Here is a 19,064-nt window from a genome sequence, read left to right as displayed (position 1 = left end):
GTAAATGTGTTGATGAAGTGTGTGTCATTGTGTCTCTGCAGGTTGTGTGAGTGTGGTGTCTCAGATGAAGGCTGTGCTGCTCTGACTTCAGCTCTGATATCAAACCCCTCACACCTGAGAGAACTGAATCTGTCTAACAATAATCTAGGAGATTCAGGAGTGAAGCGTCTCTCTGACACTTTACTGGAGAATCCTGACTGTAAAGTGGAGACACTGAGGTAAGATCATCTCTCTGAGTCACAATAACTCACTAAAAGCAGCAGTTAATATTTTATTCAGTGTTTTAGTAACTGACATTTTTCTGTAAGAGTACAGTATGCAGAACAAATATATTACTCACTAATAATAATAATAATAATAATAATAATAATAATAATAATAATCATAATTAAATTGACCTACAATGAGATACATGTACACTACAATACTGTTAAACAGGGATAAATTCTACAAAACCTAACTCATTACTTTTATCTTCTCTTAAAACATCAATACTTTTGTAGCTCTAGTGCACTTAATGTAGATAAATCTCAATAACAGCAGTAATACTTTGGTTAATAATATCTTGGGATTGGTGAAGAAAAGGAAGACTGTCCAACATGACACACGTCATCTTAACAACAAGTATTACCTCTCACACCTTTTACACTGATGAGGGATGTGATCCATTCTGTTTTTATTGTCTCTCCATGAGGGTCAAACCAGACATTTACTTTGTAGTCACATCACACCAGAGATCAGCCTGAGAGAGAGAATAAAGGCTGTTGATCCTTTATTTAGTTCACTGTGTGTCATGTACAGTATCTGGTGTTACAGTAAAGTACTTTAATAAAGGGCTTCCTCTGTTTTATTCAAGTATCACATGGGAAAAGAGTAAAAGCCAGTAATTTATTCTCCTCAGAATAAATGCTTTAAATTTTATATTATTTTAATTTATAATCCTGTTTTCATCATGATTCAGACATTCTATATTTTTAATAATATAAATCTGTATTGTTATAAATAAAGGCTGTGGAGGTTCAGGTTTATTGTCCCTGTGTAGTGAAATATAAGTCTAATAGAGAACCATCTGAGATTCTCTCTCTCTCTCTTTCTCTCTCTCTCTCTCACACACACACACACACACACACACACACACACACACACACACACACACACACACACACACACATTAAAGTTCCGTCTACTGCTACAGCTGCTAAGTTAAAAAGTCAGAAACTAACTAAAACACTCAGGATTATCATTATTAATTACACTGTTAATTAGAATAATCAGGTGATATTAAATCCTCATGACATTCTGAATAATAAAATAATTTCATAGACACATCTTTAAAATAAATATGTTAAAGTGTGTGTCATTTAAAAAAACATTTTAAACATTTAACATTTAACATTTTAACATTTTGTGATATAAAAAAAAAAAAATTATTTAAAAACTGCATTTTCTATTTGGTTATCTTTGTTTAATATTAAAACCTGAACATCTGGATCATTTAAGTGTGATGAATCTGCACAAAAAACTGCACCGTAAATATTAATCCAGGATGTAAATGTGTTGATGAAGTGTTTGTCATTGTGTCTCTGCAGGTTGTGTGAGTGTGGTGTCTCAGGTAAAGGCTGTGCTGCTCTGACTTCAGCTCTGAGATCAAACCCCTCACACCTGAGAGACCTGGATCTGTCCTATAATAATCTAGGAGACTCAGGAGTGAAGTGTAACTCTGCTGTACTGGAGAATCCTGACTGTAAACTGGAGACACTGAGGTAAGATTATCTCTCTGAGAGTCACATGACCTGCTCCTCAGTAAGACACATTCTCTTTTTTTTAAAGATTTGTTTTTATTAACATAATTACTTACAAGATGTAAAACAGAGTGTATAAAGGATCTACAGTTTGTTACATTATTTACATCCTAAGTACAAAGAATTAACATTTTCAAGTTTTGAACAAAAATGAAAGGGCCCATGAAAGGGCCCCAGATTTCTCTAAAGGCTGCATGTTTCCCTCTCACATTATACAATATTTTTCGGGTGTGCAGTAAGATACAAGCTCATTAATCCAATGTTTTACTAGCGGTGAATTTTCAGATTTCCAATTGATCAGAATACATTTTTTAACTGCTGTGCTCGCCAATAAGATAAAGTATTTTTTGTAGTAATTCACATTAATAGAGCTTGTATCCCCCAGGATCCACAGTTTTGGGTCCTTTTCAATTTGACTTCCTATTACCCTTGATGTTAAGTCAATGACACGTTTCCATAATTCTTCTATCACTGGGCAACTCCATAGCATGTTAAAGATCACCATCAATCATTTTACATCTCTGACATTTGGAAGAAATGTTGCTGTCAATTTTATGTAACCTGTAAGGAGTGTAGTATGTCCTATGGAATATATTAAATTGAATTTGCCTGTGTTTTGTGGAGGTTAGTACAGTCTGTGCTTGTTCCAATAGATGACACCAATCTGCCTCCTCATAACTACAGTCTAGGTCTTTCTCCCATTTCCCTTTTGTAGATGTTTTATCATAAATCAGTAATTTTCCATTGATGATACCATATATACTGTAGAAGATATTGTTCCTTTTGTTGATCTGTGTAAATTATTACATAGATGGAATTCAAGAGGAGTTTCTTTCGGGATATATGGGAATGTTTCTTTGGATTTCTCCTTAACCCAGTCTCTAATTTGTAGGAATTTGAAGAAACTTTCTTTGGGAAGGTTGAATTTTTCATTTAGTTGTTGGAAGTTAGCAAAAGTATCATCAATGTATAAGTCAGCCACTGTGTGGATTTCTCTTTCCTTCCACCCCTGCAACATTAAGTCAGCTAGATAGTGTGAGAGGTTGGGATTACCCCACAAAGGTGCTCTTCTAAGAAAATAAATATTTGTGTCAAGAAGTGAATGAGATTCTTGCCAAGCACCAAATGTATTCAATATTATTAAGTTATTTGTGAGTGCAGTTAAATATTTTTTTGTGCCTATGAATGGAATATCCTTTAAAGCCATAGATTTCATCTCATGTTGTTCTATTGGGACCCATCTAACTTCACTGTTCTTTGCATGCAGCCAGATCCAAATCGATCTGTACTGAGAAGCAAGGTAATAATTCCTAAAATTTGGTAAGTTGAGTCCTCCCCTTGAATATGGAGCCTGTAGAGAGATGAGTTTGACCCTGGGGTTTTTTCTTTGCCATATAAAAGGAGTTAAAAATTTGTTAAGTTCTTTGAAAAAACTTTTGGGAACATTAATCGGAAGACATTGAAATAACCATGTAAACTTGGGTAAAATGCTCATTTTAATAGTATTAATTCTTCCTATGAGAGACAGAGGAAGATCAATCCATCTTTGAAGGTTAAGTTTAGTTTGTTCCAATAGCTTTATATAGTTATGTTTAAATATATGCTCATTTGATTTACCAATTTGTATACCCAAATATTTGAAACCATTGCTGCACCATTTTAATGGGCCAGTGAGTGCTCTAATATTATTGTCCTGTATATTCAGTGGTAAAATCTCACTTTTACCATAATTTAATGTATATCCTGAGACTGCACTATATTCTTTGAGGCATTTCAACAGAGGAAGGACCGATGCTTGTGGATCAGTTATATATAATAAGAGATCATCTGCATACAGAGAAAGTTTATGTTCATTTGTGCCAAATTTAATTCCTGCTATGGAGGTGTTAGAGCGTATGGCGATGGCTAATGGTTCGATAGCGAGTGCAAAGAGCAGGGGGGAGCTTGGACATCCTTGCCTGCACCCTCTGGATAGTGAGAAAGTGTTAGACAGAATGTCATTTGTTAAAATATTGGCTTTGGGGGCATTAAAAAGTGTTTTAACGTATTGAGTAAATTTCTCTCCAAAGCCCATAGCCTCTAGAGTCCGAAATAAAAAGCTTGGTTCAATCCTGTCAAATGCTTTGTTTGCATCCATAGACATTATTAGCATAGGATTTTGTTTTTTTTGAGCAGTTTTTAACGAAGCCTGTTTGGTCAGCATGAATTATCTTTGGAATAACATCTTCCAGTCTTGGAGCAATTAATTTAGATAATATCTTATAATCAACATTTAAGAGGCTGAGTCACATTTCTGTTTGTCCTTGCCCGGTTTTGAAAGCAGTGTGATTGTTGCAATTTCCAATGAGTCTGGTAATTTTTTATTTTCTAGAGCTTCTGTAATCATGTTCGCGAGTGGGGTTAATAATTTTTTTGAAAAGGCCTTATAATACTCGACAGGGAAGCCGTCTGGCCCGGTAGTCTTGTTATTTTGTAAAGAATTAATGGCTTTGAATACCTCCATTTCTGATATATCTGCATCTAGCAGATCCCTGTCCTCATCTTGTAATTTGGGAAGGGTTATTCCATCCATGAACCTTTTTGCTCCAATATTTTCAGCATCCTGCCCAGTTTTATATAAATTTTCGTAAAATTGTTTGAATTCTGCAATAATGGATGGTGAATTATTATCGGTGAGTCTGCCGTCCTCGGTCAATATTGAGTGTATAAATTAATCAGATGTTTCCTTTTTAAATGTTTTGTTTCCGAATTCATAATAGTGATATCTAGTTCTGGCCATAGCTGCTTCCTCTTTGCTGGTACATAGATTATTATACTGCATCCTTGTTTTTTTTAGTGTATTAAGGTGTTCTTCCTTTTTGGTGGCAATGTATTCCTGTTCCTGCTTTTTAATATCTCTTTCCAATTTGGTGAGTCTCTCTCTAATTTGTTTTACCTTGTGGGCACTGTGTGCTTTAGTTTTCTAAATTGGATTCTTCTCCACTGGTAAGGTAGGTTTTTAACTTTTGTACTGTTTTTGAAAACACAATTGGTTCATACTGTATACTGTACCTAGTTTTTGCTGTTTGGTAGTGTTGATTGCAGTGTGATTGAAGTAGGTCTAAAGCAATTAGTTCTCAGGTAATTAATCAAGAGTAGTTTCAGGCTTCCTTAAGGTGTGAATTGTGGGCAGGGCTTAGCTACATATATTGAAGGTGGATCTAGCTCATACTTTAGTGTGCTTTAGTTTTCTAAATTGGATTCTTCTCCACTGGTAAGGTAGGTTTTTAACTTTTGTACTGTTTTTGAAAACACAATTGGTTCATACTGTATACTGTACCTAGTTTTTGCTGTTTGGTAGTGTTGATTGCAGTGTGATTGAAGTAGGTCTAAAGCAATTAGTTCTCAGGTAATTAATCAAGAGTAGTTTCAGGCTTCCTTAAGGTGTGAATTGTGGGCAGGGCTTAGCTACATATATTGAAGGTGGATCTAGCTCATACTTTAGTGTGCTTTAGTTTTCTAAATTGGATTCTTCTCCACTGGTAAGGTAGGTTTTTAACTTTTGTACTGTTTTTGAAAACACAATTGGTTCATACTGTATACTGTACCTAGTTTTTGCTGTTTGGTAGTGTTGATTGCAGTGTGATTGAAGTAGGTCTAAAGCAATTAGTTCTCAGGTAATTAATCAAGAGTAGTTTCAGGCTTCCTTAAGGTGTGAATTGTGGGCAGGGCTTAGCTACATATATTGAAGGTGGATCTAGCTCATACTTTAGTGTGCTTTAGTTTTCTAAATTGGATTCTTCTCCACTGGTAAGGTAGGTTTTTAACTTTTGTACTGTTTTTAATAATTAATCAAGAGTAGTTTCAGGCTTCCTTAAGGTGTGAATTGTGGGCAGGGCTTAGCTACATATATTGAAGGTGTCTCCGCTACAGACACTTGTGTCTGTAGCGGTTAATAAGCATATCCTGCAACAAAGGTAGTGCACAGAGAATTGATTTAAACTCTTGTTTGCCAAGAAGTTACAAGTTTTTATAGACAGTTACCTCAGTCTAGCATGTGTCTTCAACCTATCTCTGTCAGTTCTCACAGACCAAGATGCTTTTACTCACACAGCAGAGGCAGATCTCCCAGAAACCTCATCTACCCTCCAGTACTGTCTCATTGTCCTGCACTGGTGGTAGGTGGGCTCTGGAACTGCCAATCTGCTGTAAATAAAGCAGACTTTATCTCTGCCCTAGCTACTCATTACTCTTTTGACTTTCTGGCACTAACTGAGACCTGGATATCTCCTCAGAACTCAGCTACACCGGCTGCCCTATCCTCTGCCTATGTATTCTCTCACACTCCATGAGAAACTGGCAGAGGTGGTGGTACGGGTCTCCTGTTGTCCAAGAGGTGGTCCTTCTCGCCCATCACCCTGTCTCATCTCAGTTTTTCATCATTTGAATTTCATGCAGTTAAGGTAACCTCTCCAATTAACCTCCACATCTTGGTTATTTACCGTCCTCCTGGCTCTCTAGGAAACTTTCTAGATGAAATGGACATACTTCTTAGTCTTTTTCCTTCTGCTAACACTCCTCTCACTGTTCTAGGAGATTTCAACCTTCCATCTGATAAACTCCAATCCTCTTTCCTTCTCCCTCTCCTTAACTCCTTCTCTTTAACCCTAAACAGCTGCCCTCCTACACACAAAGCAGGAAATTCTCTCGACCTTGTTTTCTGCCGCCCTTCCCCAGTCACATATCACTACTATTCCTCTTCATAAATCTGATCATTACCTGGTATCCTTCACTATAACCCTTCCCATTCTATGTAAACCTAACCACCAAAATGTGTCTTTTACCTGCAAAAACCTTCACTCTGTCTCCCCTTCCTCTGTGTCTTCATACACCCTATCATTCCTCCCAGACCCAGACTCCTTCTCCTCTTTACCACTAGAGACTGCGACTGAAACTTTCCTCTCCTCTCTCTCCTCATCCATAGATCTCCTTTGCCCGCTGTCATCTAAACCAAGGAAGAAATCTTGTCCTGCTCCTTGGCTATCTGATGTACCGCGCAACAACAGGAGAGAATAAAGAACTGCAGAGAGAAGATGGAAGAAATCACAGCTTGATGCAGATCTCATCTCTTACCAGACTCTTCTTTCCAAATTCTCATGTGATGTGACTTCTGCCAAAACTACCTTCTTCAGACAAAAGTTGGAAGCGTCTGCACATGATCCTGGCAAACTCCACAACATCTTCTCCTCACTACTCAACCCACCGACTCCTCCTGCCCCTTCCTCTCTGACTGCTGACGATTTTGCCACATTCTACGATGGGAAGATTGTAGCAATCCGCCAGTCCTTCGCTCTCAACCAAAGTCCTACGGCAGAACCTCAGGACCTTTCCTTCCCTCCTTTAGCAGAATTTTCCAACTTGTCATCTGACGAGATTCAACAGATCATCTCGTCATCTAACCCCACCACCTGTTCATTAGACCCAATCCCTTCCACAATGCTCCAGGCCATCTCACGTGACCTCCTTCCCTTCACCACAGCCATCATCAACCAATCCATATCATCTGGTCATGTTCCTGCCGCTTTTAAGAAGGCGAGGGTTATTCCCATCCTCAAGAAACCCTGCCTGGACCTATCAGAAGTTAACAACTATCGCCCGGTATCACTGCTCTTTTATTTCCAAAATTCTTGAAAGAACGGTTTATAATCAAATGTCTCTTTATCTCTCACAGAACAACCTTAATGACCCAAACCAATCTGGATTCAAAGTGGCACATTCCACAGAGACTGCCCTTCTGTCAGTCACTGAGAAGCTCCATGCTGCTAGATCTGCTAAACTTTCATCTGTCCTCATCCTCCTGGACCTGTCAGCTGCATTTGACACCATGAACCACAAGATTCTATTATCTATTCTTACAAGCCTTGGAATTTGTGGAACAGCGTGGCAATGGTTTGCTTCTTACCTTAAAGATAGGTCATATGAGGTAACATGGAGGGGATCTACATCTGCCCCACGTAGACTCTCTACTGGTGTCCCGCAGGGCTCAGTACTTGGTCCTCTTCTGTTCTCCCTCTATACCCGGTCTCTTGGTAAGGTCATATCATCGCATGGATTCTCATACCACTGTTATGCAGACGACACACAACTTGTCCTCTCCTTTCCTCCCTCTGACACTCAGGTTTCCACCCGGATCTCAGCATGTCTGGCAGACATCTCATTTTGGATGGCTGCTCATCAGCTGAAGCTCAATCTCAGTAAAACCGAACTGTTGTTTATCCCTTGTGACTCATCTCCAGGTCAAGACCTTGTGATATCCATGGACAACAACCAAATCACTCCCTCAACCACCGCCCGCAATCTTGGGGTAACCGTGGACAATCATCTGTCATTTTCCCCACACATCGCTAACCTTACTCGCTCTTGTCGATTTCTTCTTTACAATATCAGAAGAATTCGCCCATTTCTTTTTCACAGGCTACTCAGGTGCTTGTTCAGTCCCTTGTTATTTCAAGACTGGACTACTGCAACTCACTCCTGGCAGGCCTGCCTCTGTCCACGATTCGTCCTCTGCAACTGATCCAGAATGCAGCAGCACGACTCGTTTTTAACCTTCCCAAGTTCTCCCACACCACCCCACTCCTCCGCTCCCTGCACTGGCTTCCTGTAGCTGCCCGCATCAAATTCAAAACACTGATGCTTGCCTACAAAGCCAAAAATGGCCCAGCACCCACTTACCTCTCTGCGCTAATTACACCACGCACTGCACCACGTTGCCTCCGATCCTCCAGCACTGCTCGCCTCATCCCACCATCTCTCAGGGATCGAGGGCGGCATTCATCCAGGCTCTTTTCTGTTCTGGCACCTAGATGGTGGAATGAACTTCCTCTAGATGTCCGTACATCAGAGACTTTGACTATCTTTGAACGACGACTCAAGACTCATCTGTTTCTCCAGTACTTGGACTAACCCCCCCCCCCCCCCCCCCCCAAAAAAAAAAAAAAAAAAACTCAGTTGTGTTGGACTAATGGTACTTAGTTATTAACTTAGTTAACCCAGTGTAAGTATGTATCCAATGTTGTAAACATTAAAGCACTTTTTGTAAGTCGCTCTGGATAAGAGCGTCTGCCAAATGCCTAAATGTAAATGTATGATAAAATATGGCCTCTCATGTAGGCTTTAAGAGCTTCCCAAATGTTGGCATGCGAGGAGGAATTTGCATTGGCATCAAGAAATATTTCAATATTGGTAGTCATATATGAAATAAACTCAGGATCTTTCAACATGTAATTTTTAAATCTCCACCTGCGGGTTGTGGGTTGCGGAATATCAGCCATCCATGAGAGTTTTATGGGATTATGATCTAAAAAGGTAGCTGGTAGATAGGAGCATTCTATAACTGTAGCTATCATACCTTGTGGCATTAAGAACATGTCAATTCTAGAGTGTGTATTATGGGTAGGTGAAAAGAAAGAGAAATCCCTCTGGTTTGGATTAAGATTTTGCCACACGTCAGTTATGCCTATATCTTTCAAACCCTGGTTTAGTGCTGTTGCTGCCTTTGATAGTAAAGATGTTTTGGGTAGTGATCGATCCAAAAGAGGATTTAAAACCAGATTGAAGTCTCCTCCCACAACACATTGACCCCCAATTGTAGCCAGTTTCATAATCAGATTGTTAAAGAACAACGGGTTATCATAACTGGGCCCATATATATTCACTAAGGATATCTTGTTCCTATTTATTTCACAATCTACAAGTAAAAATCTGCCGTTTTGATCCTTTTCAACCAAATTTAATTTAAAGTTCAAGTGCTTATTAATGAGCAAAGCAACACCTCTTGCTTTTGATGAGAAAGAGGAGTAGAAAACATTACCTACCCAGTCTCTGCACAGTTTTAGATGTTCAGAGTCAGTGAGGTGGCTCTGTTGTATAACTGCAATGTCTACCTTTTGCCTCTTCAAATATGTCAACATTTTCTTCCTTTTAATTGGTGAGTTGATCCCTCTTATATTCCAAGATATACATGTTAGTTTACCCATAATATAAAATTTTTCGTGTAGATGTCTCAGAAGGATAATCTGAATCTGAACCTGAGAATAATCTGGATTACGGGAGTAAGCAGAAATTAGAGTTTTAGTGAGAAACCATACAAAACCCCAAAACATTAAAGTAAAAACCCGCCTAATAAAACCCTTGTAACTAAAACACATTAGGTAGGTAACGTTAACTCTCTTAAGCAACAGGTGTGGCTCCAGCAACTGCTGTTAGTTAAACACTGGCCACTCATAACAGTTTGTATAGGAACGTTTGCAACTTTACAAAAGTTGAAATAAGGCAGAAATATGCAAGTTATAGAAAGAAAAGACAACATTTGAAGATGACCGTATTCGACTATTATGTCGTAGCTTGAATCACAACACTTCTCATCAGCGTTTATAACGATGGACTGTTATAACGATTACTCAATTGGAATGTCTTTCAAAAAGCGTTGCACTTCTGCTGGGGTGAAGAAAAACTTAACTGTTTCCAGATACTTAATGCGAAGCTGGGCTGGGTAGATCAGCGCGTATTCCACTCCCTTCTCTCGCAATATCCTCTTCACGTCACGGAACTCATCTCTCCTTCGCTGCAGGTCTGCGCAGTAATCTGGGCAGAATGATATCCTTTTGTTCTCGTATGTCAACTCTCCTTTACTTCTGGCCAGTCGAAGGGTTTTTTCTTTGTCTCTGAAGTTCAGGAATTTGGCGATGATGGGCCGCGGTCTATCAATCTTGTTCCCGATGCGATGTGCTCTTTCCAAAGTGACAGGTAAGGTGACATTATCCTTCCCCAGCATTTCCGGTATAAACTTTTCCAAGAATCCCACAGCATCACGACCCTCAGCTTGTTCTGGCACATTTATTATCCTAATGTTGGACCTCCTGCTGCGGTTTTCCAAGTCGTCAGTTTTGTCTTTGAGGTGCGTTATCAACTTCTCCATTTCGCCAACACGGTCGCACGCATATTTGATATTATCTTCATTTGTACTCACTCATGTCTGTATCTCCTCAACCTGTTCCGCCAGCGTAGAGAGTGAAGACTCTATTTTTGTTAGTTGTTTGTATGTCGGCTGTTTTTTTGTCAATATGCTTTGTGAGGTCGTCTCTTGTTTTTTGAATGGCAAGGAGAAGTTTGCTGGAGGATGTTTCTTTTTCCCCGTCCGCCATGTTTCCTGTGGTTACCGCGTGCAGGTACCGTGGAGTTTGAGTTGTGGCTTTCTTTTGCTTTTTATGTCGAAAGTTGTAGCTTGCCATACAAAGGTGATCTTAATGGCTTTGCCTCTTGCAAACAAATTAAATTGATGAGAGGTTAAATCAGGATAAAGGCAGATGCTAGGTGCCATAACCGAGAGCTCACAAACACACGTCTGCACTCATCCGCTGCATCCGCCGACTCCCCATAAGACACATTCTCTAATAGTGAGACTGAAGCGGAGGTTTTAGGTTTATCATCAATGTCCTGAGGAGGAAGATTGTTTCTTTTCACTGCACACTGATGATTTGTCACAGAGTCTTTGGGTCAGATGTACGTATGTGAGAAGCTGCAGCACAAAACCTGACTTGATGCGACTGCAGTGTGTCTGAAATGACTGTGAAATTTACTACAACACTGTAACTAATCACACAAACTGCAGCTGAGACACAAACTAACTGCACTGTGTGAGCTGCAGGGTTTAAAAGATTTTCTTAGAGTTGAAAGTTTATTTAGTTACTGAATATTCTTTAAGTTTGTCTTTGTCTATCTCCTATAAACAGGGTTGCCAGATCTGTGTTACAGAAGCAGACAAACAGACAGGCAGTATTAAACCCATGCAGTTTACCTCAATAGTGTAGAGGATTTATAAACTGTGGCAGTAAAATTCACTTTTTGTTCATTAAGGACAGTCACATGAGTCTCTGTAGTGTGTGTACAGCTTGTGTCAATTCTTATAAACAATCCCACTCTTCAGATTTGTCCTTTTTGTGACGTCCACATAATTTTCCTAAAAATCAAGAGAAATGTGTTAGACCCTCCTCCAGCTAGGGGCTCAGTTTCTCCCATTGGGAACATGTTATACTGTTTTTTTTACTGAGTGAATGAGAAATTTTATATTCAGCTCACCCAGAACGCCTGCGTGCGTGCGTGTGTGTGTGTGTGAATCACAGCTGTAGTTCTGTCAGAGCGCACCGGCACCACATTTAATCACTTTTCTCTCCAGAGAACTGTGTGTACACACATGTGTGTCTGATAAGTGTTCTGTTCAAAGTTATATTATTTTTACTTATGATTCTCTTTTCACTATGATTCAGACATTCTATATTTTTTAATAATATAAATCTGTAGTGTTATAAAGGTTCAGGTTTATTGTCCCTGTGTAGTGAAATATAAGTCTAATAGAGAACCATCTGAGATTCTCGCTCTCTCGCTCTCTCACTTACACACACACACACACACACTAAAGTTTATGGTCCATCTACTGGTCTCTGTTCAGCTACAGCTGCTAAGTTATAAACTAAGTTAAAAAGTCAGAAAGTCAATACAACACTCAGTATTATCATTATTATTTACACTGTTAATTAGAATAATCAGGTGATATTAAATCCTTGTGACATTTATAAATAATAAAATAATTTTACAGACACAGTACCTTTAAAGTAATTATTAAACCAAGGTGTGATGTTGAAGTGTGTGTCATTGTGTGATGTGAAAAATGACATCGTTATTTAAAAACTGCATTTTCTATTTGGTAATCTTTGTTTAATATTAAAACTTGAACATCTGGATTATTTAAGTGTGATGAATCTGCACAAAAACAGCACAGTAAATATTAATCAGGATGTAAATGTGTTGATGAAGTGTGTGTCATTGTGTCTCTGCAGGTTGTGTGAGTGTGGTGTCTCAGGTGAAGGCTGTGCTGCTCTGACTTCAGCTCTGAGATCAAACCCCTCACACCTGAGAGAACTGGATCTGTCCTATAATAATCTAGGAGACTCAGGAATGAAGTGTGTCTCTGCTGTACTGGAGAATCCTGACTGTAAACTGGAGACACTGAGGTAAGATCATCTCTCTGAGAGTCACATGACCTGCTCCTCAGTAAGACACATTCTCTAATAGTGAGACTGAAGCAGAGGTTTTAGGTTCATCATCAATGTCCTGAGGAGGAAGATTGTTTCTTTTCACTGCACACTGATGATTTGTCACAGAGTCTTTGGGTCAGATGTACGTATGTGAGAAGCTGCAGCACAAAACCTGACTTGATGCGACTGCAGTGTGTCTGAAATGACTGTAAAATTTACTACAACACTGTAACTAATCACACAAACTGCAGCTGAGACACAAACTAACTGCACTGTGTGAGCTGCAGGGTTTAAAAGCAGCAGTGACATTCTCAGAGATGAAAATTAGTTCTGTTAGTGAGGATTATTTCACTACATCTGTGTCTATCTGCTATGAACAGGGTTGCCAGATCTGTGTTACATAAGCAGACAAAGGGAGATTCACTCAATAGTGTAGAGGACTTATAAACTGTGGCAGTAAAATTCACTTTTTGTTCATTAAGGACAGTCACATGAGTCTCTGTAGTGTGTGTACAGCTTGTGTCAATTCTTATAAACAATCCTACTCTTTAGATTTGTCCTTTTTGTGACGTCCACATAATTTTCCTAAAAACCAAATGAAATGTGTTAGACCCTCCTCCAGCTCAGGACTCAGCTGTTCCTATGGGGAGCATGTTATATTTTTACTGAGTGAATCAAAGTTTATATTCAGCTCACCCAGAACGTGTGTGTGTGTGTGTGTGTGAGAGTGAGTGAGAGAAAGAGAGAGATATGGCCTTATACTTTAAATATTGTTATCTAAATTTGTAAGATGTTTCTGTCAACACCTTCTTCGTCATGAAATATGGATTTAGTTAAAATCAAACCTGCCTACATTTTAAACCTGACCTCTGACATGCTAATATAGAAGGCTAATACCCGCTGTTTTTAAATATAACCTTTGACAAGTAAATATGAAAAGCCTAAGCTTGTACATGGATATAAACCTCTAAGCTAACTGAATAGATGTTTTAATAAATAGGTTATGAAAGCCTCCAACATAGGAACATCAGCTTATAATACAAGTTTAACAAGAAGCTGATTAAGATTCAATGCAAATAAAACACTGAGATATTACACTTCTAACAATAACTAAAAGATTATAAATTGGAGATAATTAATTAAATGTCTTGGAGTCAGATGTTTAAATCACAAAGTTAAAACACACATTTAACCTTCACCTGACCTTGTACTCCATTGTGGTACTTGTTACTGTACAAAAGTCATCCTTGCTCTACAGCACTTGTGTACATGTGTATAAGACTCTTACACAGTCCTGTATATTTTATTTACTGTAAATCTGACATCCTAAATCTGTAGAATCTAATAACCCTGGTTTGTAAATATTTTACACTCCATCAGATTTATAATTCTGGACTTTTAAGTAATAAATTATCAGTCAGTAAGTCAGTATCAGCTATAAAATACGTAAGCACAACAAATTTGTAAAACAAAGACTATTTCAAAAGTAATTGAAATAGTGCGAAAGTGATGCTTACCCATGGTCTTTCAACTGGGGACCGTAGCATAAAGCAGGAAAAACAAGAAATGTATAGTAAAATTAAGCATCACCCTAATAGTTTTTATAAACTAAGCAAAAGAAGCGTAAAGATAATGAAAATTAATTTGCAAAAAAATTTATTATAATGGGAAAAAATATAATCACGAGGTACAGATGACGTAGGGAGTCAGAACATAATTGTCACGATGTGGCTGTCAGCGTTTGCGTGGCATAGATGCAGAGGCTGAGACAAGGACTTCAGGTTAGTCTTTTTATTGATATACTATATTAAGGAAAACCAGAAAACAACGCTCTTTTCCTAGAGCCCTTCGAGAACTTTAATATATCATATTTTAAACGAAACACCAACCAACATCAAAATAACAATGCTACATGCAGGGCTCAACTTAAACAGACTATTTATAACAAATCTAATTGTTGACTCGCCTCGGTTCAGGTACGTGATCTCTTCACCTGACCGAGGCGCCCTGTGGGAAGTCTACCTCAAACAAAACTACAATATAAACATAACACAAAACAGAGTCTTTGGGCGCTTTGGCACCCTCTAGGGTTAACACTTACAGTAATGGAAGAATTCCTTGGGAAAAGTTAAGTAATAAATTATCAGTCAGTAATATTGTTTATTAAAGACATGAGTTTTGATTCTTCTCAAAAGTTCATGATTGTGTTTGTTTTTCACCCTGATTCAGACTTTTACTTCCTTGATTATGCAGTAATATAAATCTATAATGTTTCTAGTGTTATTAAACAAAGGTTATGGAGAAATAAGTTTTTGTCCCCCTGTATAGTGCACTATAAGTCTGTTAGAGAACCATTTTGTAGACTCACCATCTTTAATATAAAATTTAAACGAAGACATAAGTCTGTTGATGAAGTGTGTCATTGTGTCTCTGCAGTTTGTGTAAGTGTGGTGTCTCAGGTGAAGGCTGTGCTGCTCTGACTTCAGCTCTGAGATCAAACCCCTCACACCTGAGAGAACTGGATCTGACCTATAATGATAATCTAGGAGACTCAGGAGTGAAGTGTGTCTCTGCTGTACTGGAGAATCCTGACTGTAAACTGGAGACACTGAGGTAAGATCATCTCTCTGAGAGTCACATGACCTGCTCCTCAGTAAGACACATTCTCTAATAGTGAGACTGAAGCAGAGGTTTTAGGTTCATCATCAATGTCCTGAGGAGGAAGATTGTTTCTTTTCACTGCACACTGATGATTTGTCACAGAGTCTTTGGGTCAGATGTACGTATGTGAGAAGCTGCAGCGCAAAACCTGACTTGATGCGACTGCAGTGTGTCTGAAATGACTGTGAAATTTACTACAACACTGTAACTAATCACACAAACTGCAGCTGAGACACAAACTAACTGCATTGTGTGAGCTGCAGGGTTTAAAAGATTTTTCTTAGAGTTGAAAGTTTATTTAGTTACTGAATATTCTTTAAGTCTTTTTCTATCTCCTATGAACAGGGTTGCCAGATCTGTGTTTCACAAAAGCATTTCAGTGGACAAGCAGTATAAAACACACAATTTTCCTAAAAAACAAAAGAAATGTGTTAGACCCTCCTCCAGCTCGGGGCTCAGTTCCACCCATTGGAACATGTTATATTTTTACTGAGTGAAGCAGAAAGATTATATACAGCTCACCGAAAATGTGTGTGTGTGTGCGCGTGTGTAGTTACTGTTCTTTAGTAGCTGTACTGCAACAATGACCTCAGGTGAAGAAAAAGGTTAAAAAGTCTATAGCAGTGCAGGAGATAAATCAGTTTAGCGACAATGTAACGTCACATTTTTTGTGAAATCCTCAAAACGAGGCAAAAGCAAGTGTCATTAAAGAGACTTTCACTCACACACACACACACACACACACACACACACACACAGACAGGGTCCATGTCAGAGAGCAATGATTCTGTTAGTGTGTGTTTGTGAGTGTGTGTGTGAGGGAAAGTTGTTATACACAATACCACCTGCTCCTCCTTCTCTCTTTCTGGTCTCAATCACTAAAACTAAGATTTTTTCAAAGTCCAGGTTAATTTGTTTTATTCTTACTTTATATTTTGTATTAATTATTTTTATATGATTTTTTTTTTTTTTAAGTTTCCATTATTTCTTGTGCGGGAAATTCACTTTGATATTTGAGTGTTTTGATATACAAGCACATGTCAGGAACAAATTATTCTCACATCTATAGCTTAGTGACATTCCCTCACTTTTTTCTCTAAGGGAGGAAAAATTGGGTTTAAGTTGTCGTAGTAACCTTAAAGTCAGTTGATTGATTCACAATGTTAACTCCTGCACTGCAATAAATTATTCGTCAGTAATATTGTTTAGTTAAGACCTGAGTTTTGATTCTCTTTAAAAGTAACACTTTTGGACTGAAATTAGTATAACTTGGTTTAAATTCATGATTGTGTTTATTTTTCACCTTGATTCAGACTTTTACATTCTTTTTTCTGCAGTAATATAAATCTATAGTGTTATGGCTAGTGTCATCAAACAAGGGTTTTTGTTGAAACATGTTTATTGTCACTGTATAGTGCACTATAAGTCTGTTACAGAACCATTTTGTAGACTCACCATCTAAAAAAAAAAATTAAACAGGATGTAATTCTGTTGATGAAGTGTGTGTCATTGTGTCTCTGCAGGTTGTCTAGGTGTGGTATCTCAGGTAAAGGCTGTGCTGCTCTGACTTCAGGTCTGAGATCAAACCCCTCACACCTGAGAAAATTGTATCTGTCTGAGAATAATCTCGGAGACTCAGGAGTGAAGTGTGTCTCTGCTGTACTGAAGAATCCCGATTGTAAACTGGAGACACTGGGGTAAGATCATCTCTCTGAGAGTCACATGACCTGCTCCTCAGTAAGACACATTCTCTAATAGTGAGACTGAAGCAGAGGTTTTAGGTTCATCATCAATGTCCTGAGGAGGAAGATTGTTTCTTTTCACTGCACACTGATGATTTGTCACAGAGTCTTTGGGTCAGATGTACGTATGTGAGAAGCTGCAGCACAAAGCTTAATGCGACTGCGGTGTGTCTAAAATAACTGTAAAATTTACTACAACACTGTAACTAACAGTGTTGGGTGTAATGCGTTTGAGTACTTGGATTACTTTTTTGATGTAATGAGTAATCTAACATGTTAGGTAAGCTATTTAAGTACTCAGTTATTTAGTTAATTTTTTAAAAACAATTTAAGGCAAGTTTATTTGTATAGGACATTTCATACACAGTGGTAATTCAAAATGCTTTACATAAAAGATAAAAAAATAGTTATAAAAAGAAATAGAAAATAATAACACAAATAAAACTTTTTAAATTATTTAAATTGGATTTAAAATAAAAATAAAAACAGTTCGTAATAATGCTTTTAAAACTTAAAATTTTATTTAAAAACAGTTTAAAAAATTCAAAATTAAGTAAACCTAAAATATTGTGCAGTCAGTTCGGACACAGCACGGTGCTTATTTAATAAATGCACAGCTGAACAGATGAGTTTTAAGTCTAGATTTAAATGTGACTAATGTTTTAGCACATCTGATCTCTTTTGGAAGCTGGTTCCAACTGCGGGCAGCATAATGGATAAAGGCAGACTCCCTTTGTTTTGTGTGAACCCGTGGTATTTCTAAATGACTCGATCCTAATGATCTGAGTGGTCTGTACTATGATGCGCTTGAAAACTGCCCAGGTATCTATTTGAGTTTAAATGGTTGTTCAGCTGATTAAAAAGCAACCTTTTCAATAATCTTACCTATAAAAGGAAGATTTGATATTGGTCAGTAGATTAAATTTTTTTTTCTTCGCAGGGTAGCAAACACATCTACATCCATTATTGGTGCGCAAACTTGAATACCGGTGCGCTAGAGATAGTACAGTAGTTCACGTTGACCAAAACACACACAAAAAAAAAAGCGTTTTTGAAAAAACATTTTCGGCAATAACAGACATTCGCAGTCGTGTGAGAGAAATACGGACATGGCAGATTCGGACGGGATTAAAATCACGAAGTACATCTGTGAAACAGAAATTTCTCTAACAACCCCCTGTAAAACTAGTCCTGTCCGAATAGGGCTAAAGTAACTGTTTTGTGAGGTTGTGTTTGGGTTTTTCTGACCTCTTCATTACTTGATGTGTTAATAGCCCTTCTAATATTACTCATTTTCTCAGAAAAAAAGGAAGCAAACTCATTGGATTTGCTGTCAGGGAGCATTTCAATGGGAATCTGACTTGGTTGGTTTGTCAGTCTCTCAACAGTAGCAAAAAGAGTGGGTGTGTTGTTTAAGTTACTGTTTATAGTGTTTGAGAAAAAGGTCTGTCTATCTGTGGCTAGTTCCAAATTGAAAGCATGAAGGCTGGCTTTATAGATGCTATAGTGAATTTCAAGTTTTGTCTTCCGACACATCCGCTCAGATTTTCTGCATTGTCTTTTCATACACTAAACTACTAGTGATTTTCTCCATGGTAATTTCTGTCTGCCCGTCTTTCTGACCTTTTCCGGCGCAATATCATCAATAACATTCCTAACTTTTGAGTTAAAGGAATCAAGGAGAATATCAACAGAGTCTGCAGAAATGCTTGGTGTTAAAGATATAGCCTTCATAAATAGTGCACTTGTATTCTCAATAATGCATCTCGTTCTGACAGATCTAT

General features: G+C 38.1%; 1 protein-coding gene across 1 annotated transcript in view; it reads left to right on the top strand.

Annotated features, from left to right (window-relative positions):
* The window catches only part of LOC128515928 (NACHT, LRR and PYD domains-containing protein 12-like), a 65,185-nt gene that overhangs the window by 32,453 nt on the left and 13,668 nt on the right, over positions 1-19,064 (top strand). Inside the window, exons 10-14 of the mRNA XM_053490193.1 lie at positions 42-218; positions 1,590-1,763; positions 12,680-12,853; positions 15,314-15,490; positions 17,062-17,235. Coding sequence (XP_053346168.1) covers positions 42-218; positions 1,590-1,763; positions 12,680-12,853; positions 15,314-15,490; positions 17,062-17,235 — 876 coding nt within the window. The remainder of the gene's footprint in view (positions 1-41; positions 219-1,589; positions 1,764-12,679; positions 12,854-15,313; positions 15,491-17,061; positions 17,236-19,064) is intronic.

This window comes from Clarias gariepinus, chromosome 28 (assembly GCF_024256425.1).
Source record: "Clarias gariepinus isolate MV-2021 ecotype Netherlands chromosome 28, CGAR_prim_01v2, whole genome shotgun sequence".
NCBI lineage: Eukaryota > Metazoa > Chordata > Actinopteri > Siluriformes > Clariidae > Clarias > Clarias gariepinus.
This window is presented reverse-complemented; position numbering and strand designations above follow the sequence as displayed.